Consider the following 27,670-nt stretch of genomic DNA (forward strand, 5'->3'; position numbering starts at 1 on the left):
TTGATAGTTTCTCATGACACTCAATTCTGATTTGATGTTCTCGATGGTTTTTTAATAGTTTAATCCCCTTTTGTGGTTCATTTGTTTATGCATTCAGACTTATTTGTATCTATTTTTTGTTCGAGTCTATTGATTGAGTTTTTAACTTTTTCATGTACTTAGTTTACGATAATAGTTGTAAATATTTATTGTAATTTTAGATATTTTCATTTTTTTAATAAGACAAACAGCTTCTGTTAAAAAATTACTTTATCATAAATATCATATTGATATATATATATATATCACTAATATTATATATCGATATATACTATTAAATTTTTTATATTTGAAAAAGTATGCCAAAAAATGAATCTTCCGAAATCACATTAAAAAAATGATAGTTGCACTTTTTTTTATGAAGTTAAGGTGATTTTAAAGTAGTATCTGTTTTAAATTCTTTCAACCATTTTGCAATTAAAATCTCCCAACTATAACTGATGGTGCTCGAACTCGTGACTTCTAGGAACAACAATAAATTTTTTAACAATTGAGATAAATTGGTTTGTGAAAAAAAAATACACTTAAATAGGATTTAATTGACAATGTTTATGTCACAATCAGTGAATCGATTTGCCGGTATCATGCTAGATTTAGTCACACAATTTGCTTTGGCATCATTGTCAAAACGTGACATTGATAATGAAGAAAGATATCAACTACTTTCATTGATTCAACAATCCAATAATTAGATTCAACCTCTTCAGCCATCTTATTTCAAAAAGTTGAGATAAAATTTAAAATTTTAGAGTTGAAAAAATTATATTGGATATCTTAAATTGAATTAATATTTTTCTTTGAATTGATTATAAATAAGACAGATTATATCAGATAACACTAAAGTTTAATTAGTGTAATTGAATTTTAGTTGTTTGAATTATAGAACTAAACTTTAATTTTGACTTCAATTATACCATTAGACCATTAAAATTCAAACTAAGTGATAACATGTACAAAACAACTTCGTTTTGGTTGGCTATTGATGCCTAAAATGATGTAGTTTTAGGCACTAAGCTTTAAGAGTATATCGATTTTATCATTAAACATTTAAAAAGTTTGGTTTTTGATATCACAATTTTCTTATTTTCGTTGGCAATGAATCGTCGCTTGACACCTATTCTCTTTCGTGGCAAGATTGATATTAAACTATTCACATTTCACTCATCTTTCTTCTCTTAAGATTGATTTTTGATGAAACTCACCCAAAATCAATGAAACAAAAACATCTATCATTTTAGGGGCTTGGGCGCTTTCTTAGATTTAACGTATTTCGGGTGTTTGTTAGAAAATTCAAACATTGAGGAGAATTATTTCGAGAAGAGGAACGTACCTCAAAATTAACATCATTGGACGACCATCGGATTAGATCAAAGTATTAGCACGTAAAACATTTAGATAGTTTTTCGTCGATTAATAGTATGTTTCATATAAAATCAATCTAATTAGAAGAAATATGAGGGAAATGCGAACATTTTGATATTTATCTTGTCACAAATGGCGACCAGTAACGGATGAAGATTGGTTGCCAACGACTGCTAGAAAACTTTAGTTATTTTATTTCCAAGAAGTGAATAGTTTAAAAGTTTAGTAGCGAAATTGGTACACCCCTAAAGTTCAGTGCCTAAAAAACGTCGTTTTGAGCATCAATAATCGTGCTAAAATGATGTCGTTTGTCATGTTATCACTGTGGACACCCGTTTTTGTCCGGGTTTTTTCAACCCAAATCAGAAAATATATATATCCCAAACCCTAAAATATAAAAGCCTAAATCCCGGTAAATCGGGAAATTGGTCACCCTAAATCAACAACCCATAATTTCCCCTATTCCTAGACATCATCATCTCACCAAACGAAGCAAAATCAACCATAAATCAAGCAAGATATCAGGTCAAAAAGGGGGGTCATTCGGTTGAAAAAAAGAAACAGAGAGAAAACGAGAGACCATTCGGTTCAGAGAAAGAGAAAAAAGAAACAAAAAAAAACAGAAGATAGAAAAAAAAAAGAGATTCGAAACAAAAAAAAAAAACAGGGAGAGAATCTCACCGTGGGTTAGATACTAGGGGGGAACGTCAAAGGTCGCTGGAGTCGTTTGCCGAGAGATAAACCTCGAAGATCTAGGGTCCTAGAGGTCTTTTTAGGGTAAAAGGAGTTGAGATCGGGGTTGAGAGTTGAGAGAGGAACGCTCTGGGGTTTTTTAGCTTCCTCCGGCCGCCGCCGCCACCGCTTGCCACCACGAGCTCCGCCGTGGCTCCATCCTTGACGAGGAGAGGTTGAGAGATTTTAAATCTCTCTTTCCTCTCTGTTTTGGATGAAGGCAAGCAAATGAGGAGAAGTGAGTGACCTAAGCCCGATTTTGGGCTTATATTATTCAACCAAAACGGCGCCGTTTCAGCAAGGGACCTTCAGCGTGTTTTATCTGTGTGGTAACTACAGTTTAGGTCCCTCCTCGTATGTAATCTGTTATTTGGTCATTAATAAAAATTAGATCTTTTACTTTGGGCATTTATCTTTCGATATTTATGATTTAGCCACTGAGTTCATGAATTTGAATATTTTCCTTGCTATTTCGAGTGGCCATGATATTTATGTTTCTTACATTTTAGTCACTGATTCTGTGTTATGTTTTTTTTATGTTCAATTTGGAAGCAATATTGTAAATCAATCATTTAGTCACTGGTAGCTTGTGTTGTATTTTTGTTGACATTTGAATCTGGTCATATCATTTCTAAATATTTTATTTTAGTCACTGCTTCACTTTTGGTTTAATTATTAGTCGGTCTTAATGTTTTGTTTTAATTCATTTTAGTCCTGTATTATGTCTTTTAAATGTTTATATATCTAGCTGTTAATTTCATGTAGTTTTCATTTTGGTCATCAAGTAATGATTTATATTTATTCTATTTTGGAGTTAATATTTTATACCTTTTTCATTTTGATCCCTATTTGATCACTAGTGTGCTTTGGGCAAATACTTTGTTTTGAGCCCTGATTTGTGATTTATTTCATCTTAGTTTTATTTTAGTCCTTTATGTATGAATATTTTATATAATGTAGTTATTTGTGAACATATATATTATTGGCTCTAGTTATTGTACATGTTTTATTTTGTTTTTTAATCGTGCTTATTTCCTTGGTTTTATTTATGTGTTAATATTATTAGAATACTTTTAAGAACATGTATGCGTAGAATGAGCGTGGAAAGTATCACTTGGTCGAAGTGGTACGATCCGATACGGCATTTTAACGACATAGTAACTTAAAATAAGCTGAGTATATTTTGTTAATTTGTGCAAATGATGCAATGTGTGTTATTTTAAATAGTAATTTATTTTACTTTATGTAAATAAACTTCAAATTTTTTTTCATTTTCGATTCATGTTTTAGTTAATCAATTTATTTTGTTGTATGCAAACGTCAATTTTATTTATATTCGATTCACATTTTATCAAGAGGGAAATATTCTTTATGGATGAGAAATAGTCGAGTTAACTTTCCCGATGGAGGATTGCTAATCTCGAGAGTTCTTTTCGAGTTAAAGAATTTTCTCTAATTATTTAATTCGAAGCAAATTAATCAACGTTCGATAAATAGATCATATTTTAACTTTATATTTGATTTATAATTTCCACCATTTACACGATGTGTAAGCGACAGTACCAATTTTGGGCGTTGTGGGAGTGTTTACCCTTCCCCGCACGTAATCGACTCCCGAATCCATTTAAATGAATCTTTGGTAAAGCAGACCGAATCTTGTCTTAAAAAATGATTTTTCTTAAAATTGTTTTAAAAGACGTTTTTAGGTATCGACCTACCTAACCCAAAGGTTGATGGCGACTCTTTTTAATTTTATTCAAATCAATGCAAAATCACCCATTTTTCCAAATTAAAGTCGTAATCGTTTTTTTTATATATTTAATAGTTTTTTATAAAAAAAAATGGTTATGACAGCTTGGCGACTCTGCTGGGGAACCTTTTTTTAGAGAGTCAGGCTGTATGTCGTTTACACATTGTCGTCTTATGGGAAATTATAAGTTTTGAGTACATAGTTAACTTATGATCCGTTTATTGAAATTTTTAATTGCTTCATTTTAATTATCATACTACATTTTATCTTTTGCTTTCAGCTCTGTCCAAGTTTTTGTCGAGTTTTCTTTTCATTTTGAGTCAAAGTATGTATGTTCCTCCTCACACACATCACTCGCATTGGCATAACATAAGCTCTAGACGAGCTTCGATCCAAGTTAGTCGGGGTGAATGCTTTACTCTCGTAAGAATTTATTCTTCGTATGATTTAGCAAATACCCATGGGATACACCTATACCTTCGTAGGGATTTATTCCTCGTACGGGTATAAGACAGTGAATCCCCGAATTGAACTCGTTCCGTTTGAAACCTATAATGGGTGAGATCGAGGGTCTGGCAGCCCAAGGGGCACCGACATCAAGGACAATTCGCGTCCCTTTTTTTCGTTAGAACCGAAACCAAGCATATAGTGAACCGTCGAACGATCACCCTAGGTATAGTCATACCGAACCTTTGTCCGTCAGTAGGTACCTAAAATAGGTGTACACAAAGGAGGAGTGTTTCTAAACCCTTACCTTTTGTTTTAAGTTCGTAGAATATATTTATTCTTTTCGAATAAAAGCATGCGAACTAGATACCATGCGGTTAGGATTATTTTCTCGAAATTAATCATTGCGGGTAGAAAGCATGTCCGGGTAGGGTTGCTATCTATTGAAAGCATGTTCGGGTAGATATCATGACGGGTAGGTGTTATATTCATCTCTGAATTACATTTTATTCGTATAAGTTATTTTACATACTAACTTATTTCTTCTCTTTTGTTTGTGTCATTTGCATGGCATTGCATTGCATCATCATAATGCAAAGTGTTCCGTAAGGGATATTCGAGAGAAAATTTTCACAAGAAGAGATAAAGTTTTCAACCAAGCATCGCGTACACAGACATGCCACCGAAGGCTAAAAAAATGCACAGAGTACGAGAAGGAGACTTGCTCAAGATGATCGGGCAACGTTCGAGAATAAATGATGAGCCACTGATCCGATGAGTGATCCAGCAGTCGATTTTTATCTACGATCATTTCATCGCTATTTATCAAGGAGCGGCACACTGACTTCCGCACCACTGGGGCATTAACAGAGTTAGGTTACAGAATGTTTTAGGGGCATCAGTTCCAAATACAAAGATCCGAGACAAAGCAGTGAGCTCGAAGATCTGGGATTAATCCAGCAGTAGATTATATTTTACGATCGTATTTTATTCGTATAAGTTATTTTACATACTAACTTATTTCTTCTCTTTTGTTTGTGTCATTTGCATGGCATTGCATTGCATCATCATAATGCAAAAGTGTTGATCCGTAAGGGGATATTCGAGAGAAAATTTTCACAAGAAGAGATAAAAGTTTTCAACCAAGCAGTCGCGTACACAGACATGCACCGAAGGCTAAAAAGAAATGCACAGAGTACGAGAAGGAGACTTGCTCAAGATGATCGGGCAACGTTCGAGAATAAAATGATGAGCCACTGATCCGATGAGTGATCCAGCAGTCGATTTTTATCTACGATCATTTCATCGCTATTTATCAAGGAGCGGCACACTGACTTCCGCACCACTGGGGCATTAACAGAGTTAGGTTACAGAATGTTTTAGGGGCATCAGTTCCAAATACAAAGATCCGAGACAAAGCAGTGAGCTCGAAGATCTGGGGATTAATCCAGCAGTAGATTATATTTTACGATCGTTCCGACGTTGTTCATCGAAGAGTGATGCATTGACTTCAGCATCGCCGGGGCATTAAAAGAGTCTGTTTACAAAACGCTTGAGGGGCATCATTTTCAAGGATGAAGATCCAAGATGAAGCAGCGACCCATTTCAGATTCAACATCTAAGAGAAGTCAAGTCTGTAAAGTGGACTGTCTTGTAATGTGAAAACTTTATTTCTGGTGAAAATTGTTCTAAAATATTCATTGTTGGGATCCACATTTCTGCATTTGCATTTGCATCGTTGCATTTTGCATAACATTCATTTAAGCATGTTTACATGCATTAATCATACCTTGCTGGAAACTTTGAGGAAGCACTAACTGTGCAATTGCATTCACAGTACTGAGAATGGAAGCAAAATTTGAGGAATTAAAGAAAGAGCTGAACGAGAGTTTGCAAAAGATGCAAGTTGAGTGGGAGGTTAAAATGGAGCAGATGCAAAAGACCACCGTGGATCGTATCTTGCAAAACCAAAAAGACCTAGTTGACCAAATGGTAGCAAAGATGGCTGAGCTCAACCAAGAAAAAGGATTCCTAGTCACCAAGCGACGAGAAGAGTCAAGAACGAGATCCCATAGAATTTGAAACAGTGGTGCAGAGAGACATTTCAGGGAATGAGAGGACAAACCTCTCACAACGGGATGGATGCAACAGAACTAGTACTAGTTCCCGACTTGGTGCTCCCGCCCAAATTCAAGATGCCCGAGTTTGAAAAGTACAGGGGAACTAGTTGCCCCAATGCCCACCTCACGATGTTTATTTGAAAGATGACTGGATACACTAACAATGATCAGATGTTGATCCACTGCTTTCAAGACAGTTTGATTGGACCCGCTTCAAGGTGGTACCACCAACTGAGTCGTTCTCAAGTCCGCTCCTGGAGGGTTTGGCTAGTGCTTCTTTGGGCCCATACAAGCACATGATTGATATGGCCCCCGATCGAACAATGCTTCAGAATATGGGGATGAAGAATTATGAGAGCTTTCGACAGTACGCACAACGATGGAGGGATATTGCATCTCAAGTGCACCCACCAATGACTAAAAAAGAGTTCATCACTCTATTCATCGATACATTGAAGTCTCCATATATTGACTACATGATAGGGGTTGCCACTAAGAGTTCTCTGACATTGTCATGTGGAGAAATGATCGAAAGAGCAGTCAAGAATGGCCAGATAGGAGGCACTAGTCTTTCCGACAAAGAGGAAAGAGATGAGATTAACATTGAAGGATCTTATCTAGCTAGTCTGGGGACCAAACCTCATAAGACCTTCCGTCGCATCAATCCAATCCCAATGACATATGAGGAATTGCTCCCAATGCTAGTTGAGAGGAACCTTGTGACTCCAGTTCAATCCAAACCAAGAGAGACCCCATATCCTGAAGGCCATGATATTAACGCCGTATGCAGCTATCATGTTGGGAGCTCGGGGCATACCACGGACAACTGCAAGACACTAAAGCACAAAATCCATAATATGTTTTATTCAGGGGTATCCTAATACTAAGCCAGAGAAGTCATTGCATCAATCACTTGCATCCGTAGAGATTGTTTTGTTTGAATTCGTTTTTGTTCTTTCTTCAATATTTGCTTAAATATTTTTAATCTTTGATGACTGAAATGATGCTACCTTCTAAGGTTAAATAATTGAACAAATTTTAATCTTTAGTTCTTCGAATATCGAATGAATTACATAGTCTTTTAATTCTTCAAGAATTATAGATTTTTGACATATGGCAAGATTCGATCCTTTTTTATCCTGTCTAAAACCCAAAATAAAATCTCTCGATTTTTTTTACCCGAAATAATTCCTGGTCACTACCAAATAACCAATTTTTGACATTCTATCTCTTTGAGACCTTGAAATATTCTTTTCGACCTTGAAACATTCCCTCTCTTTGAGACCTTGAAATATTCTTTCCACTTTGAAACACTGCATTTATTTTTGAGACACAAAAGTCATACCCGTACCTTTCTTTGAGCCAATAAAGTCATCATCGTCTTCTTAGACGTAAAACCAACATTTTCTACCAATAAAACCTACAGACATTAAGTACAAGATGTTCAATTGAACATAAACCTTCCTACAAAGAAGACACAGTGTGGGGCATCTCGCATCAATTTTCTGAAGACGAGCATGAGCAATTGAGACATGTTGAGAGCAAGAAGCGAAGAGAAAAAATAGAATTCATTCAAAATAATTCTATCATGCATTAATTACATTTTTTTCATGTGAATAAACAATTAATCTTGAAAAATCTATCCCCCTAGGGATACCTCTTCTGCAAGGACTTCTGTGTATGAGATGATGAACGGCTTTCTTTCTTTATCCCTTCACAAAAGGAGAAAATATATCCCTTGTGTCCCCTTTGAGCCTGAATGATATTTTCTTTCGATTCAACCCTAACCAAGGATCACCCTCCACACTGGGGGGCAATGTGAAGGAAATCTGAGTGAAGAAAAATTGATCCAAATGAGATACCGAAAGGTGAACCAGACGCAGAGTGCAAAGATCAAACCAAAGAAAAAAACAAAGAGCAAAGAGAAAAATCAAAGCAAAAATCAAAGAAAAAGCAAAGAACAAAAGAGGACAAAGAACACAGACAAAGAATCTCCTGACTTAAATGACGCATTGAGCTTCAAACCGTGAGATTAATCAAACACAATCACTCTAGAATCACTTGACTCGAAGATCAAAAACATCAAGAGAAGGACATGCGAGTAGATTCAAATTGAGCAAAACAAGATCGAAGGCATCAGAGTTAATTGATCCTTGGTTCAAATACCCTTAAAACACATGTTTGGGCCTTTTATCCCTTTCTTTCATAACCCTGAACCATGACCTACATTACGTGCCTTACAAGTCCCTTCTAATCATACATGGATTTCTAAGCGGAAGAGACTATCCTCATATTTCATCCCGCCTATCAGGATTAATATTTTACTTATAAAGATTTTCTAAAATCTTTAATGCATGATAGAGAAAAATAACAAAGGGGGGTTAAAGACGTAAAATTCTGAGTAAAGTCTTGAAACCAAAGGAGGATTCGAGTTGAAAACCTGAAAGGGCGGCTCGAATATGAAGATTATTACATAGGAGACGATTGCTCAAATCCTTTGATGAGGCATCACACAACATGAATGAGAACATGAGAGTTGGGAGTCAGAGAACACTTCCAATAACTGAGTACAGAAGCTACTCCATCAGATCAGAGAACATCAAATAAATGAGAACACTATACTTTTGACCAAAAATAACCACTTGAGACTTTTTATCCTTCCTTACTTAACCATTTCTCAAAGATAGCACTGATCTTGACACTTGTCAAATAGCTATAATTTATTGAAGGATTAAAAGTGTAATTAATTCTTTGATATCCAATGAACTCTTGTCCTATGATTTGTCAATTGTGAAACCTTGAAAGGAGCAATATTTCAAAACTTTTGATTAAACATTTTTCAAAACTATGGATATTTTCAGACTTTTGAAAATAAAAGAAGAAGAAAAACATTTTCAAACAAGATAATCTCTCTGGAGGCGTATTTTGGAATTCAAAAAAAAATATCTATCTGAAGCTCAAGATCGAAGCTGGGGCAAGAGAAGCTAAATTTTAGGGCCAAATTTGATGGAATAAACAAGTGGTCTCAGGTCAAGGTTTGTAAGAGTACACATTGGTGGAAATACAGACAAATTGAATCAATGATAGAGTGAAGACTGCTCTCGCAACAATTCTCCTTCCAGATTGAGAACACATACATACATACACATACATACATGATACATAAATTTGCATCAAACATTTATCATCATGTGTATTAAAGACATTTTTCTCCTCGCTGGAGGACAAATTCAATAAAAAAATCAAATAAATTTCATCTTGACATCCATCATAACATCCAAGATAGTCAGTCAAAAATACATCATTTTGATCTCTCAGGAAATCAGAGCTCGGAAATAACCAGATGTTTTCAACTTGAAAGAACAATGCAATCCACATATTTGGTTTCCTGAAGTCAACAATCAGATCTTCTGAAGACGTTTCCTCAACATGCAGGAATCAATAGACAGACTATGAGCTCTTGAGATTATCTTATTAAAAAAACAAAGTGTCGTCTCACTAGAGACAGTTTTCTTAAAAACAAATTTTGTCTCGCTTTAGACAACTTTCTCTTTAAAACAAATTATGTCTCGCTTGAGACATTTTTCCACAAATTTTGAGAATTTTAAAACAAATTGCGTCTCGCTTGAGACATTTTTCCTTTGAGATATAAATTTTGAATTTGATTCACTAAAAAAAAAAAAATTAAAAATTAATCTCACCTTAGATTCTTGTTTCTTTCAAAACAAATTTCGTCTCGCTTGAGACCTTTTCCCTTTGAGATCCAAATTTCGAATTTGTTTCACATTAAACAAAGTTGATCACTTGAGATCGTTTTCTCAAAAACAAACTTTGTCTCGCTTGAGACAATTTCTCTAAAAACAAATTTTGTCTCATTTGAGACTATATCTTAAAGCAAATTTTGTCTCGCTTGAGACATCATTTTCTCTCATAATACAAATTTCAAGGTTGTTGTACTTAAAGCAAAATTAATATCACTTGAGATTTTCAAAGCTGATTTGTCTCGCACGAGACAGTTTCCCCTTTAAACAAATCCTGAAATTGTTTCATTTGAAACAAAATAAACACGTTTGAAAACACCTTTGAGGTTATTTCCATATAAACAAAATCGACAATATTTGAATCTTTTAAAACGATTTTTTTTGTCTCTCTTGAGACAGTTTCTCTTGAAAAAATCTTTGAGTTTGTTTCTTTTGGAAAAAAAAATCTTTGAGTTAGTTTCTCTTGAAAAAAATCTTTGAGTTTGTTCCTTTTGAATAAAAATCTTGGAGTTTGTTCCTTTTGAATAAATATCTTTGAGTTGTTTCTTTTGAAAAAATCTTTGAGTCTATTTATTTTGAAACAAAGTTTTGTCTCTCTTGAGACAGTTTCTCTTGAAAAAATCTTTGAGTTTGTTCCTTTTGAATAAAAATCTTGGAGTTTGTTCCTTTTGAATAAATATCTTTGAGTTGTTTCTTTTGAAAAATCTTTGAGTCTATTTATTTTGAAACAAAGTTTTGTCTCTCTTGAGACAGTTTCTCTTAAAAAAATCTTTGAGTTTGTTCCTTTTGAATAAATATTTTTGAGTTGTTTCTTTTGAAAAATCTTTGAGTCTATTTATTTTGAAACAAAGTTTTGTCTCTCTTGAGACAATTTCGTGAAAAATCTTTGAGTCTGAAACAAAGTCTTGTCTCTCTTGATACAATTTTGTGAAAAAATCTTTGAGATTGTTTCTTTTGGAAAAAATCTTTGAGTTTGTTTCTTTGGAAACAAAATTTTGTCTCTCTTAAGATAGTTTCTTTTGAAACAAAAATCTTTGAGTTTGTTTCTTTGGAAAAAAAAATTTCGTCTCTCTTAAGATAATTTCTTTTGAAACAAAAATCTTTGAATCTGTTTCTCTTAAAATGAATTTTGTATCTCTTGAGACCGTTTCTCTTGAAGTAAATCTTTGAATATGTTCATTTTGAAAATCTTTGAGTTTGTTTCTCTTAACAAAATCATCTTTGAGTCTATTTCTTTAAAAACAAATGTTGTCTCTCTTGAGACAGTTTCTAATGAAAAACTAACTTTTGAGATTGTTTCATTTGAAACAAATTTGGTCTCACTTAAGATGTGATCCTATTTGAGTCGTTTCCTTTGAAACAAAATTTTGTCTCTTGAGACAACTTCTTTTGAAAAAAAAAAAACATCTTTGAGATCGTTTCTATTAAAACAAATTCTATCTCACATGAGACAGTTCCCTTTCAATGTCCTATTTGAGTCGTTTCCTTTGAAACGAATTTTGTCTCTTGAAACATTTTCTCTTAAAACAAGATCATCTTTGAGTTTGTTTCTCTAGAAACAAGGTTTTATCGCTTAAAACAGTTTCTTTTGAAGAAAAATCTGAGTCTATTTCTTTGGAAACAAAATTTTGTCTCACTAAGATACCATTTTCTGAAAAACAAAGTTTTGTCTCTTATGACAATATATTTTCAAGAAAAAAAATCATTGAATCTCTTTCATTGGAAACAAAATTTTGTGTCTCTCGAGACAGTTTCTTTGAGAAAAATCTTTGAGTTTGTTTCTTTGGAAACAAAATTTACCATCTTTGAATCCGTTTCCCTTGAAACAAAATAAACATCTTGTAGATCGTTTTTCTTGAAATGAATTTTGTCTCATTTGAGACAATTTCCCATGAAACACCGATCTTTGAGAACATTTCCCTTAAAAACAAATTTTGTCTCTTTCGAGACAGTTGCTTTTGAAAAACTTATCTTTGAGTTTATTTCACTTGAAACAAAGCAAATATCTTTGAGATCGTTTCTCTTGAAACGAATATTGTCTCCATCGAGACAATGTTTATCAAAATCCAATTTTTGAGTTTGTTTCTATTGAAACACATCTTTGAGTTTGTCTCCCTTGAAACCATAACTCCTAAAGATGGCTAGCCGTCTTCATCACGTAGGAGCCGTGTCAACCATAGATAACCAGCCGTCCTCATCACGTAGGAACCGTGTTATCACCTTTAGATGGCCAGAACTCTTCATCACGTATGAGCCGTGTCATCAGCTGACCAGATCTCTTCATCACGTATGAGCCGTGTCATCAGCTGACCAGATCTCCTCATCACGTAGGAGCCGTGTCACCCTTAGATAACCAGCCGTCCTCATCACGTAGGAACCGTATTATCACCTTTAGATGGCCAGAACTCTTCATCACATATGAGCCGTGTCTTTCTCCGACCAGATCTCTTCATCACGTAGGAGCCGTGTCACCCTTAGATAACCAGCCGTCCTCATCACGTAGGAACCGTATTATCACCTTTAGATGGCCAGAACTCTTCATCACGTATGAGCCGTGTCTTTCTCCGACCAGATCTCTTCATCACGTATGAGCCGTGTCACCCTAGATAACCAGCCGTCCTCATCACGTAGGAATCGTGTTATCACCTTTAGATGGCCAGAACTCTTCATCACGTATGAACAGTGTCGTCCCCACCAACAAAACTATCCATTTTTTTCAAACCAAAAAGAGGAGAACCAGACAAAACGTGTTTTGTCGTCTTTGCCTATTCTTGTTAACACAAGAATGTGCAAGAGGGGCTGTGGACACCCGTTTTTGTCCGGGTTTTTTTATCGTTATTTTATTATTATTATTATTATTTATTATTATTATTATGTTTATTAATTACATATTGCAATTTTTGCAGGCCAAAGGCCCAATCCCGGAGCCCAACAATCAACCCATCAGATTAGGGTTTCAAACCCTAAATCAGATTTAGGGTTTTAAACCCTAAATTAGATTAGGGTTTCAAACCCTAATCCCCTAAATGTTCCAGCCGCCTCATTCCTGGCCATTGGATCTGGACCCATCCAACGGTCCAGATCACGCAGTAATTAGGGTTTTAAACCCTAAACCCATCATCCAACCGCCGCCGCCGCCAGCAGCAAGTGAACAGCCGCGCCGCCGTCACTGTTCCGGCCCGTCTCGCTCCACTCCGATGGTCCAGCCGCCGTTCCCGCGCCACCATCGTCATCTACAGTAAACCACAGCAACCACATCAGTCCCAAATCAACCCAAATCAGAAAAAATATATATATATCCAAACCCTAAAATATAAAATGCCTAAATCCCGATAAATCGGGAAATTGGTCACCCTAAATCAACAACCCATAATTTCCCCTATTCCTAGACATCATCATCTCACCAAACGAAGCAAAAATCAACCATAAATCAAGCAAGATATCAGAGTCAAAAAGGGGGGGTCATTCGGTTGAAAAAAGAAACAGAGAGAAGAACGAGAGACCATTCGGGTTCAGAGAAAGAGAAAAAAAGAAAACAAAAAAAAACAGAAGATAGAAAAAAAAGAGAGATTCGAAACAAAAAAAAAGAGAGAACAGGGGAGAGAGAATCTCACCGTGGGTTAGATACTAGTGGGGGGAACGTCAAAGGTCGCTGGAGTCGTTTTGCCGAGAGATAAACCTCGAAGATCTAGGGTCCTAGAGGTCTTTTTAGGGTAAAAGGAGTGAGATCGGGGTTGAGAGTGAGAGAGGAACGCTCTGGGGTTTTTTAGCTTCTCCGGCCGCCGCCGCCACCGCTTGCCACCACGAGCTCGCCGTGGCTCCATCTCCTTGACGAGGAGAGGTGAGAGATTTTAAATCTCTCTTTCCTCTCTGTTTTGGCTGAAGGCAAGCAAATGAGGAGAAGTGAGTGACCTAAGCCCGATTTTGGGCTTATATATCAACCAAAACGGCGCCGTTTCAGCAAGGGACCTTCAGCGTGTTATCTTGTGGGGTAACTACAGTTTGGTCCTCCGTATGTATCTGTTATTTTGGTCATTAATAAAAATTATGATCTTTTACTTTGGGCATTTATCTTTCGATATTTATGATTTAGCCACTGAGTTCATGAATTTGAATATTTTCCTTGCTATTTCGAGTGGCCATGATATTTATGTTTCTTACATTTTAGTCACTGATTCTGTGTTATGTTTTTTTTATGTTCGAATTTGGAAGCAATATTTGTAAATCAATCATTTTAGTCACTGGTAGCTTGTGTTGTATTTTTGTTGACATTTGAATCTGGTCATATCATTTCTAATACCTTTTTCATTTTGATCCCTATTTGATCACTAGTGTGCTTTGGGCAAATACTTTGTTTTGAGCCCTGATTTGTGATTTATTTCATCTTAGTTTTATTTTAGTCCTTTATGTATGAATATTTTATATAATGTAGTTATTTGTGAACATATATATTATTGGCTCTAGTTATTGTACATGTTTTATTTTGTTTTTTAATCGTGCTTATTTCCTTGGTTTTATTTATGTGTTAATATTATTAGAATACTTTTAAGAACATGTATGCGTAGAATGAGCGTGGAAAGTATCACTTGGTCGAAGTGGTACGATCCGATACGGCATTGTGTATTTAAGCATAGTAATTTGTGTGTTTAAATAGTAATTTATTTTACTTATGTAAAAACTTCAAATTTTTTTTCATTTTCGATTCATGTTTTAGTTAATCAATTTATTTTGTTGTATGCAAACGTCAATTTTATTTATATTCGATTCACATTTTATCAAGAGGGAAATATTCTTTATGGATGAGAAATAGTCGAGTTAACTTTCCCGATGGAGGATTGCTAATCTCGAGAGTTCTTTTCGAGTTAAAGAATTTTCTCTAATTATTTAATTCGAAGCAAATTAATCAACGTTCGATAAATAGATCATATTTTAACTTTATATTTGATTTATAATTTCCACCATTTACAACGATGTGTAAGCGACACAGTACCAATTTTGGGCGTTGTGGGAGTGTTTACCCTTCCCCGCACGTAATCGACTCCCGAATCCATTTAAATGAATCTTTGGTAAAGCAGACCGAATCTTGTCTTAAAAAATGATTTTTCTTAAAATTGTTTTAAAAGACGTTTTTAGGTATTCGACCTACCTAACCCAAAGGTTGATGGCGACTCTTTTTAATTTTATTCAAATCAATGCAAAATCACCCATTTTTCCAAATTAAAGTCGTAATCGTTTTTTTTATATATTTAATAGTTTTTTATAAAAAAAATGGTTATGACAATCACAATGACAGAAATATATGTCTATGTTATCATGTCGTTAAAATTTAATGATACAGTGGTATAATTGAAGTCAAAATCGAAGTTCAATACTATAATTGGAGCAACTAAAAGTTCAGTAATACAAACGATATACAATCTAAAATTCAGTGATATCTGATGTAATTTGTTCTTTAAAATATAATTTTTAAAAACTAAAAAGGAAATTATATCATTACCTAAGGGGCAATCACCTTTCCTCTCTTGAATTTTCCTTTAGTTCACTATGAATTAGTTTATCGGGACAAACCATTATATCCTTTAAGTAAGATTAAGAGTTTAAATTTCAACATTTCGAATAAAAGTGAACACCCCCGTAATAAATTTTCTCTTGTTGAGGAATTATTAAAGCAAAATCCCTTTGAATGAGGGCAAGTGTCCTAACCAAATTGTCCTTAATTAATCATCAACTACATCCATTAATACCTAAAAGTACTACAGATAAATAAATGAAAACAGGTGCACCAAATTTCCATTACAAAAAGATGAGATATTCTTGTTAGAAGCTCGACATAAATATATTACATATTTGAAACTGTTCTGTAATAGAATAATTCTGCAATTGGCAGTGCTATGTCAGATTCATTCAATCAAATAATTTTCAACATATAATTTATTTCTATCATTACAAGTAATGAAAAAAAAATCAGTTTATTTAAATAACAATGAACCAATAACGATATGGAGCATTATTAGGTAGGTGGAGGGAGAAAAAGAATAAAAGAAAATAGGTCAAATTGTTTACATGGTCCCTGTTATATGCACTTTTTACATATTTGGCCTTTATACTATAATTTGATTATTCATAGTCCCCTTACTCTTCTTTGGTCAAAATTCATCACTAGTCTATATACTATAGTCCATTTACTCTAATTTAGTCAAATTTAATCTGTATACCTTTTGAATTCTGGAATATTGATCTCGATCCAATTGGTATAAAGATGATATGCAATGGTTGATCTAGAAATATTTTTCAAAGTGGGCACACATATATTAATACTACAAAATTTTCATATAGAGGGAGCAATCAATAATATCAATAAGTAACAGAACAAAATTCAAACTTCAGGATGGACACGTGCCTACCTTGAAAATGTACATCCGCCATAGATGATATGCTTAAATTATAGGGACTTGAAATAATACAATTGGAGAGTATGGACTGAATCTGCAATTTGTATATAATACACGTCTGATGGTGGAATTTGATTTAACATATTTAAAATTATTAAAATTTTAAATTTCGAAAGTACAAAGACTAAAAATTAAAGCATAATAAAGACTAAATTCACAACTTATGCATAGTATAGATACTAACAGAAGAATTTTACTTTTTTAAAATTTCTAAATGTAGAATTTAATATAACATATTTCAGTACTATTATTTGTGGTTACGATCAAAACTTCAAAATTTAAAAAGTTCATAGACTAAAAATGATGAAATTATATTACCGAGCTAAATCCACAACTTGAACATAATATACGGACTGATAAAATAATTTAACCTTAATAATATATAAGGTAAATTAAACGTTTAGTACCTAAACTATCAGTTTTGATCTGTTTTAATATCTAAAATTTTATTTCTTTTTAAAACCAGTCATAAAGTTTAGTTTTTATTTCATTTTAGTATCCTTGTTCAAAATTTAACATTAAGTTTTGAAAAAAAAAATTGAAAGACCAGTTAATAAAACGGGTCAAAACTAATAGTTTAAGTACTAAACGCGTTAAGTTTATATGCTATGTAGATTACCCTAATATATAATCCAGTTGAAAGAAATGACAATGAATTACAGCTCAAGAACACAAAACCATTGTTAATCATCAGTTGGACTAAAGAGATGAATTGTCCCCACCTTAACAGCTGTTACAAGCAAAAGAATCTAATTTCAATTCATTTTCCCACTAGTTACGCGATTTAATGCAGCATAATTCTCGGTCTAATCCAATCCCAGGGGTCCCCCTCAACCCCACATCTGATTTCCAACTAAATTTGAAAGCAATGGGGGAAGATGCTGTCTTTTTCATTTTAACTGTGCTTTTTGTTTGGTTGCCGAGAAAAAGAAAAAGGAAAATGAATAAATTGATGGGACACGACTGGTTTGTTTTGCTGTTGATGTCGTCTGTAGTTCTTCAACATTAACGAAACCAGAATCTGTGGATGAATATTATCAGCCAATGATCAAAAGGAGACCATGGACGTAAAATTTCGATTCGATTAAACCGATACATTTAACTGTTATTACATATGGTTGAAACAGAAGTATTACATAAAAATTTCTATCTTCTTTCAACCTCTCCCCACAAAGACTGTGGCATGTGGACCACTTCATTGTAATTAGTCCTAAAATATTACAAATCAGGATTTGTTTGTAATAATTCTCTAAAGAATTGGGTCTCAGAAACAATTTCTGGGAAAAAACAAGGCTCTTTTCGTTTCTATTTACAGTCACTGGATCAGAAAGGTGTTGTTTAATGGTGGTTCATAGCTCGATTTTCACTTGCCCTGTTGCTATTGAGCCTGCACCGGACGAAGAATCGGATCAGCTATGTTATTCGAACTCCGAGCTATGCTTGATTCCGATATTGTTCGAAGAAAATGAAAGTCGGAGTAACGTAACGGGTCTGACGTTGAATTTATTATGTTTTACCTTGGTAGCTTTGTGGTTGATTCTGGCCAACTCCCATTTGAACAATGCTCTGGAGATCATCCTCCCAAATTGATCCGACATGAGGATTAGCATCGGTGAATCCATCGACCGAAGGCAGCTGAAAGCCCTGTGTTTTCATCGAGAACTGAGTCTCGGTAAGAGGTATCCCTTGCTGGGGCTGGTATCCGAAAGCGAATGCCGGTACAGCCGAAGAATCCATCAAGTAAATTCCTTGCGGCAACGATACACGAGATTGGAACATCTGCAGAACACAAATAACACAAGATGTCACTTGAAAATCCAGACAAGTTCCCATAAATAGATTCATATCATAGGAGATTAACTTACATCCTTTGCAATATCTGTCATTGGATTCACAGTCGCCAACTTCATAGATAGAAACTACAGGAAAACATCGTTTGATCGTAAATTACTTTATGCACTCGAATCAAAATCGACGTTAAAACTTCGGTGAAGACGTTGGAAATTCAGCTTACCTCGACCTGGCGTTGCAAGGACTGTACATAGTTAATGATTTCATCAAGCATAACTGCTTTACCAGTCACCTGCAACAATATATTCCCAATTTAGTACACTGCCCCATGTCCGTGTCCGAACAAGTGTCGGACACGAATATTTAAGGAAAAATACGAAAAATGGAGCTTGCCTTATTGCATCCAGGAACAAGATCCTGAAGAAACTTCATCCTTTCACTTATTTTCTCTCTTCGAACCTGGAAAATTTCGATATGGTATGAGTTTTAGATGAACCGTGAACGTAGACCTCGAGTACTAAGCAATGAATAACAACAGATCATTGATTTTAAAAGGTTTGCATACTCTCTCGGCAAGACTGTGACTATCAGTTGCTTGACCCCTTCTTGCCCTGACATGGATATAGTCCTTTGGCGGCTCCGGTGGCTTCGAATTCCCATCATTTGCTGTTTTAGCATTCCCATTCCCAGTGTCTACATCTTGCTTGCTTCGTTTCGAGTTCGATTCGTCGTTCTCCGATGCAACCTGAAATGTATATCAGTGATCAGTTTCACAAAGATTTTTCGATAAAATTCGACTGACAATTCGAATCGAATCATCATCATCTTCACCTTATCATCAGCAGCCGCTGGGGGTGTGGTTTCTTTTGCTTTTCCCCGGGGAACTGATTTTCTTTTCCGGTTACGGGCATCGTTTCGGGCTGTGATCTGTTGAAAAACGGAGGATTCTTCCTTGGACACACCGGATTCCGCATTCTCCGGCGACGAAGACCTCGAAACCCCACTGTTTTTCTTATCGGAACATGAATTCCATTCCATCGGCGAATTCTGAATGCTCTGAGATCCATTGACTTGATTGCCCGAAAGCTTAAACGAATCCATTAATGGATCATTCAAGATACTGAAACTGGAAAATCTAGCAGCTCTCTCAGCAAATTCAGGGTCAGCAGAAAACGGTGCCAACGTTGAATGATTCGGAAAATTCACCATTGAAAGATTAAGCTTCGGAGGTGAATTCAATGGAGTATTACTGAAAGATGTATGAGTACTATTGAAAGTATCACCGGAATTACAAATGTTCCCCAATTTTCCAATCAATTCCCTCATCAGTACATTTTCCCCAGAAACAGGAGGAACACTTGAAGCTGCAGGAGAAGACACCATGGAACTCAACGCTGACTCAAAGGGATCGCTCTGATCCATTGAATTATCCCAATTCGGATTGAGAAAATAACTCCCAACTTGCTCCGTTGCACAATTCAGCTCGTTCCAAGTTGGTTGTCGTGTTGCTGTTCTGTTCAGCACCTCGGCCATAATAAAAGCCTTGTCTTTTTCCATGATTAAAAAAGCAAAACACAAACTTGTGAAGATTTTTGAACACCCAGATCAACAATCACAATGAAAACCGAGAATCAAGAATCAAGAAACAAAACCAATAATTTTTTTCCCGAGAAAAAGACAAAAGGAAGGTTTTCCAGAAAGAATCGAGTGAAAAAAGAGTGTTCTTCAACAAGGATGATGAAGATGGTGCTGTTATCACTCAATTAAGGAATATGAAAACAATGAGCAAAGACCAAAAGGATTGTTGGAATTTAAAAAAAGCAAAGTTCGAAAGGAAACAGAGGGGGAAAGTGAGATGAAATGAGAGAAAGTGAAGAGGAAGCAAGGATAGATAAAGCAAGCAAAGCAAATATATTATTAATTATTATTATTATTATTATTATTATTATTACAAATTCTATTTTTTTAATTTATGAATAATAATGTTAAAATATGAAACGGTAGTCTGACGACAATCTGAGCCTAAAACTCCGTAATAGACGGTGGAAGGAGCGGGTGAAAATGGCGGCCTCCAAATTTCAACGCTCAACCAAAGCTTTTGAAAGCTAAATGCCATTACACTTTTTATGATAATCAATATTTGATTTTATAAAAGAACTTTTCAAGAAAATTATTCTCTTATTAATATTTGTCGATAAAACAAGTTTATTTAGTTGATAATTGATGTTCCATCTCTTTTAATTTAATTAGAGAGTCGTAATTGATAAAAGAACAATCGTTGATCGATATTTTTTTGTATGATAAAAAAATGACGATAAAAATGAAAATAAAGAGATTATGTATCTTTAAATGATAAAAGTTTCAATTCATTTTTTAATCTTGATTGAGGGGTATTTACAGCAAATTTTAGTTGATGATGTTAAACATGGAGTCATTATGACTATTCGTAGCTCAATTGACTAAATAGAATTTATCGTTATATCTTGAATTTTGCTATAATATGTTATGTAAGTTTATCAAAGGTCTTGTTTATATATTGTAGTATAATAGAAGGTTTGTACTTTAAAGATTTGAGCTCTTTGAAGACATCGATAAATAGAAGAGTTTATCTGTAGTTTTTAGAGATAATTCTCTGGAGGTATAATGATATTATTATTTTTATTATTTATATATATTTTTTAGATATAATATTAACTTCAATCTTTAACTTTTATATATTCTATCGATTTATCTCAAATATTTAAATAAATTAATTGTATGGATGGAAGTCGAGCATTTACGGTGATTTCATTGTTTTGATTTGGACAAAGGATCATATAAAAGATAAACGAATATGGTGACGGTTGTGAAAAGAGAGGTTTATATGTTTGAGGCATGCATCCCTTGTTTTATTGATCTCTTGACTATATGACATTATTTTATTGAGTTTTGATAATTTAAAGTTACAAAATGGTCTCCTGATAATAAGATGTTTTGTTGAATCATCTAATTATTAAAAGTTACAAAATGACCATCTAACTATTCATATGTTCCAAACACATCCTTTTCCGTTAAAAAGTTGACGGTCATCTAAGTTTGGTGTTAACATGTAGACTAAGATATGATAGTCGTTTGAGATTCTGGATCAAATTGTATCATATCTCAGTCAGTAAGTTAACGTTCAACTCAGATTGTTGTCAGTTTTTTAACGGAAAAGAACGAGTTTGGAACATACAAATAGTCGGGTGATCATTCTATAACTTTTAATAGTAAGAGATTTAACAAAACAACATTTTACAATCGAGATACCATTTTATAACTTTTAATAACTTGGGGACTCAACAAATTAGTAATCATAGTCGAGGGATTGTTTGTGTACTTTACCCTTCCTTTTATACTCATTATCACTAGGGATGTCAATGGATCATGGACATGAATCCGTAGATCCAGATCCATTTTATATGTTATGGATCCTAAAATTTTGGATCCGACGAATTCGGATCGAATTTGGATCTTTTGATAAAAGTACATATCTGGGTCCGGATCTGACACTAAGATATCGGGTTTGGACCAGTTTAACTATTTATAGAAAGCCCACCTTTGGTTTTAAAATATATATAAATGACATAATAGGTTTTAAAATATATACAAAAATTTTATAAAGGGAGACACTCTTATAGGATTGAGTTCTTATATGTTTTAAACTCGGCTTGCGATAATGGAATGTTCCATGATATACATTTTTTAATGTTTGCGTTATTCAAAAGACGTTTGTGTAATTGTGTTGGAGTTTTTTTAGACTTTAGTTTATCATTTTTTTATTTTGTTACTAGTTGAATTGAAATTAATATTTCCTCAATTAGAGATTTGATGTGAAATTAGTCAATGCTAATCTTATTACATTAAAAAATATGTCGAATGATTTTTTTGATCTGGTCTGTTTTGCACCTGGATCCGTTGGATCTAAATCTGAGTCTCAATTTTCTAGACCCGCGGGTCTAAATCCAAGATGTGAAAATGAATTTGAATATGAGTCTAGCTAACTCCGAATCTAGCTGAATCTAATTCAGATCTAACCTGTAACACCCCAATTTAGGGGCTAAATTTAAGAAATTATAAAGTGGTTAATTTAATTGGTATTTTTTGGAAGGAATTGGGGATTAAATTGTAACATTTCAAAGTTGGCAGACCATTTTAAGAAGTGCAGGAAGTTCAGTGACTAAACTCATGGTTTACCCATTTTTATTATGAATTAAATTATAAATCCCCTATTCCCGTATGTTTTCTGTAAAATTTTCCAGATTTTCCCTCTCCGATCAACCAACTTTCAACTCCGATCTACTCGGTGTCCGACCTCCGATCGACGAGCCGAAACCACCATCGTGTTCGTTGTCAGCCGAGGAACAAAACCCCTCAAACCTTTCGTCGTGAATCATCTCCGTTCGTCATTAATTTCAGTCGGAAGTATCGTCGGTAATAACTCGGTTTTAGTTGGTTTTTCATCGATTCACGACGATCGGGTCATCCGTTTACGACACCTCCCACACCACCGTGTTCGTTGCATCGTTCCGAGTTCGTCGGTGTCATCCTTGGTCTCCGTAGACGACGGCACGTGAGGAGGTGAAGCGGTCAAAGTTTCCAATTTGTTGAAATCGAGCTCTCCGCCGTTCAAAATTGTGAACCGAGCTTTGTAAGTATCTTGAAATCGCTCAAAATAATTTTTAAGAATTTTTCCGTGATTTTTAGGCAGTCGGAAGGGGTCCCACGCGCCCCCACGTGCAGCCACTGCGCGTGGGGAAGGTCCAAATGATCAGTTTGACCGGTTTTGGTGCATAGTTGATCGGTTTGACCGGTCATAACCCGACCCGACCCGTTGACCCGACCCGACATGTTGACCCGACCCGTTGACCCGTTGACCAGTTGACCGTTGTTGACCAAAACTTTGACCGGCTTTGACCGGGCATTAAACGACCTTTGACTTTGACCGAGTATACCTATCCTGACATTTTTCGACGTTCCAAATCCGATTCCGCTATTCGTTTTTCGAAATTCGAACCCGAAGGCCTCAAAATTGCCGGTCAAACCCGTTGACTTTGATTTTGACCGAAAATTTCAAATTTCCGAAAAGTCATATTTTATGCTTTCGACATCCTGAATCCGAATCCGAATCCGAAGTCCGTTTCACCAAATTCAAACCCGGTAAGCCGTCTTTCACTGATTTATCACCCGATTCGATCCGTTTATCGCAATTAAGCTCCGTTTCTGATATAATTTTATGTTGATATGTTTCTAAGGAATTATTGGAAGTTGAATTGAAGATCAAAGGCATTCGAATGGAATTTTTATGGTTGATCAGTATTGCACGGAAATCGAGGTAATACTTTACTACCTCTTTATGTTTTATGGAACATGTTTATATTGATAAATGCATGAACAAGATAATGTTGGTCACTTTGGTGGAGTTGAATAATTTATACACTCGATATGATGTGGTAGAAATTCTGTAACTAATTACGGATCGAATGACTAATATAAGAGATTAAGGAATTGTGAGATTAAATTACAAGTTTGTGATTAGTGATAAAGAAATCAGCCATGTATCTGCAATTTATAATTTATTTCATCAAAGGTTAAATGTTAAAGGTACTTGGTTGGGAAATTATGAGAATACTCTGGTAGGGTAAAATTATAAAAATACCCTTATGTTATAAAAAGACAAGATTTGAATATGGAAGTTAGATAAGAGGATTTTACAGACATATTGATCTGATAAAAATATTGACGTGTATAAAAAATGTTAGTTTTATTTGGAAATTATGGATAACCGGTTTTAATCCTATGAGAGTTTGTGAATGATACTAGATGTTTGTTAAGAGAATCGTTTCAAGATCAGAGAGTTTTCAAGAAAGCAATTAATCATAGGATCTCTAAATTGTATTAATTTCGTTAAGAGCTAATATCGAAATTATCTGGTTAAGAAATTACGAAAATGACCTTAAGAGGTAGAATAGTCTGAGTTGACTCTGAATGAGAAAATACTTAGGGAATTCGTACCTAACTCGATTAAGTACGGATTTAATTGTTAAGATCCTGACTTAGTGCAAGAAAATTCCTGATATTCCGTTTATAAAATCTGAGAAGGCACTTGACCCGGAAATATCCGAGTTATGAGTAAATACCTAAAGAACAATTTGTTGGGGTTGTTCTGTTGTCAGAATTGTTCGAAAGGACTGAAATAAATGATAAGATTGAATTTAATAGTAATATCGGACGGAAGGAAAGGATTGAAATACGCTGAATCTATAAAATGACCAAAATACCCCTGTAATGTAAATGACCCAAGAATATCACCAAGCTCAGAAATGATTGGATATCCTCGAGCTTTGAAATGAATGGAATAAAACTGAATACCAAAATTTACAAAATAACCTTATGGTCTAAACTAAGTAAATGTCTTGGATTAATTAAGGAATCCAAGTAAACATAGGTATTGGACTACCTTTAAAGGTAATGGAAAACAATTTAAGTGAGTAGATCAACCCTAAAACTATGTCAATACCTGAATGACATAGATATTATTGGAACATGTGTTCGTCTTCTCAAGTTTGGCTCGATGATAAATTTTGGAAGTATTCAGCTCTAGATTGTATTCAGTACTAAGAATTGGACGTTTGTTCGACAATCAACCACGAAGACCAAATTGAATGGAATGGAAGTACAACATGTATATGAAATTCAGGAACGCTTGAATTACTCTGGAAAATCCTGAAGTAACTGGAATGGAGATGACTGCTAAATGAAATAGGTAACCTCAATGACTGAGGATTTAGTAAGTGATTTGGATAAGTTTGAAAACTCTGATGAGTTTACGTAGTGTACAATTACAATGGGTTATGAACAAATTAATCAAGTACGTCAGCATTTCATGATATTGTGGAAGTGTGGAAATGAAATAAAGACATTGGAAGATTTATTCAACGATGATTCCGAAAATGGTCTATGGACAAGAATTGTTCTATTAAAGAGTAAATACCCTGGAAGAACAATGAATTGACCAATCGACATGCATTAGTTATGGGAGCTATTCATGTAAGAGTTGTCTGATAATCCGATCAATCGACATAGAATATAAATGTCCTGAACCTTCATTTCTTCCTTATCAGCTCTAATCACATTCTGAATAACTAATGATTCTGTCAGTCATTGAATTCTTTCAATAGTGATTCTAAATTCTGATATTCTATCGGTATACTGAAGATTCGTATTCCACTACTTGTTAAGATTATCCAATATCTTTGAATACTATTTGTAAATTCTGGTGTGTTCCCTACTCACATGAATATTTTATCTGATTTTCGATTTGAATTCTGATCTGATACTTGACATGGATTCTGATCTGATATCTGACATAGATTCTGATCTGATACTTGACTTAGATTCTGATCTGATACTTGGCCTGGAGTTTGATATGATACTTGACCTGATTTATGTTTTGATTTTTGATATATCCGTTTACGGACGGACATATTTACTTGGGGGGTAATGTTGGAAGAAGTATACCTGGAGGCTCCTCGGCTGTGAGCTCAGGGCCTTATTTACCGGATCCTTGGCTGTGTGCTCAGGGCCTATTGGACTTGATGGTGGGTGTATGGTTCTGGGGAACCTACACAATTTGGACTTGTTGGATGGGGGTATATATATATTTATATGTTTTAAAAGATCAGTATCTTTTTACTGGTTTTATGGGAACACACTAGATAACCTATTCTGATCTCCTGAACTCAGTCATCCGAAATATTTCTCTGAACTGAAAGCTCATTGTCCGTTACCACCTGAAATATCAGTAGGATCTCTGCTCAGCATAAAAATCTGTAAATGTTCGGAAACAATAAGGAAATATATATTTATCTGTATCTGCACGTTCATCAGCATCATTTGGTAGTTCTGTATTACTGAGCTTTCCAAAGCTCACTCTATTACTCACCTTTTCAGGTTAAAAGAATTGTACCAGTACATCTATCGACTTCAGTAAAGGAGTTTTTCTGGTGTTGTTGCAGAGTATGGTACATGTGATTAGGGGGCATGTAATTGTATTTTGATTTATATACGAGTTTGGAAATCTGTTTTATTTTTAAATAGTGAAAACTGATTTTATAAGTTTACATGTTCTGATAAAAAATTTTAAATTTTCCGCTATTTTTACAGTGTGTCGTTTCGGTGGCCTTAATGTAACTTCCCGGATCGGATCAGGCTACCCGCATCGGTCTGGGGGGTTATATAATCCATTGCCATCCCTAATTATCTCATGATAATAGTTTCTGATAGAAGGACTAATAGAATGACTATCAATAGGTCTTTAATTTCGAAGCCCCATAGAAATGAAATAATATATCTGAAACAATATCTGTTGGATCTGAATCTGAGTCTCAATTTTCTAGACCGCAGGTCTGAATCCAAGATGTGAAAATGAATTTGAATATGAGTCTAGCTAAATCCGAATCTAGCTGAATCTAATCCAGATCTAACCCATTGTCATCCCTAATTATCACATGATAATAGTTTCTGATAGAAGGACTAATAGAATGACTATCAATAGGTCTTTAATTTCGAAGCCCCATAGAAATGAAATAATATCTCTGAAACAATATTTTCGAAGACCTATAAATAGTGAGTATAATAAAATTTAATTTTTTTTCACAATGTTGTAATTACAACTCGCGTGACCGTTTATATGTATTTCATTATTATATTTTATTGACATAATAAAATATGTCAATTTATACTATTTTACTATAAATTATTTTTTAATAATATAAATTTTATAATTATAATTTTTTTTATTGAAATAACATTCTATTTCACAAACAATGGAAAACAATTCAACTGTCAAGTGGATTGTCAAATTTCTAATAAAATCCTAATAATTAACTTTAAAAGTACTAAAAAATAAATTTAACTTAAAAGAGAATCAAACTAAATTGACAAAATTATAAATTGAGAAGATTAAATCTATATTAAATATTTTAATGCTAATTTTGTCTTGCACTAGTTAAAGGTGGGTGATCTTTGAAAAATACAATTAATATTTGTTTTAATGTTAATAAATCAATACATTAAATGCACAACAAGTTTCTTAAAATAATGATTAATATAGTAATATCTCCATCAAAGATATTAGGAATATAAATTAAATTGTTTACTTTTCTATGAAATACACTATTATTATTTAAATTATAT

At 34.3% G+C, this 27,670-nt stretch overlaps 1 protein-coding gene across 1 annotated transcript; it reads right to left on the minus strand.

Moving 5' to 3' along the window:
- Window positions 1-17,727: 17,727 nt before the first annotated feature.
- On the minus strand, window positions 17,728-20,269 carry LOC120115125 (transcription factor bHLH62-like). Its single transcript, XM_039135886.1, has 7 exons — window positions 19,286-20,269; window positions 19,020-19,199; window positions 18,848-18,913; window positions 18,678-18,746; window positions 18,529-18,582; window positions 18,181-18,442; window positions 17,728-18,050 (listed from the first exon to the last, which is right to left on the minus strand). The coding sequence occupies exons 1-7, from the start codon at window positions 20,009-20,011 to the stop codon at window positions 18,013-18,015; spliced, it is 1,395 nt and encodes a 464-aa protein (XP_038991817.1). The 5' UTR covers window positions 20,012-20,269; the 3' UTR covers window positions 17,728-18,012.
- Between the last annotated feature and the right edge of the window lie 7,401 nt (window positions 20,270-27,670).

The sequence above is a fragment of the Hibiscus syriacus genome, unplaced genomic scaffold (assembly GCF_006381635.1).
Source record: "Hibiscus syriacus cultivar Baekdansim isolate YM2019G1 unplaced genomic scaffold, ASM638163v2 tig00110258_pilon, whole genome shotgun sequence".
In the NCBI taxonomy this organism is placed as follows: domain Eukaryota; kingdom Viridiplantae; phylum Streptophyta; class Magnoliopsida; order Malvales; family Malvaceae; genus Hibiscus; species Hibiscus syriacus.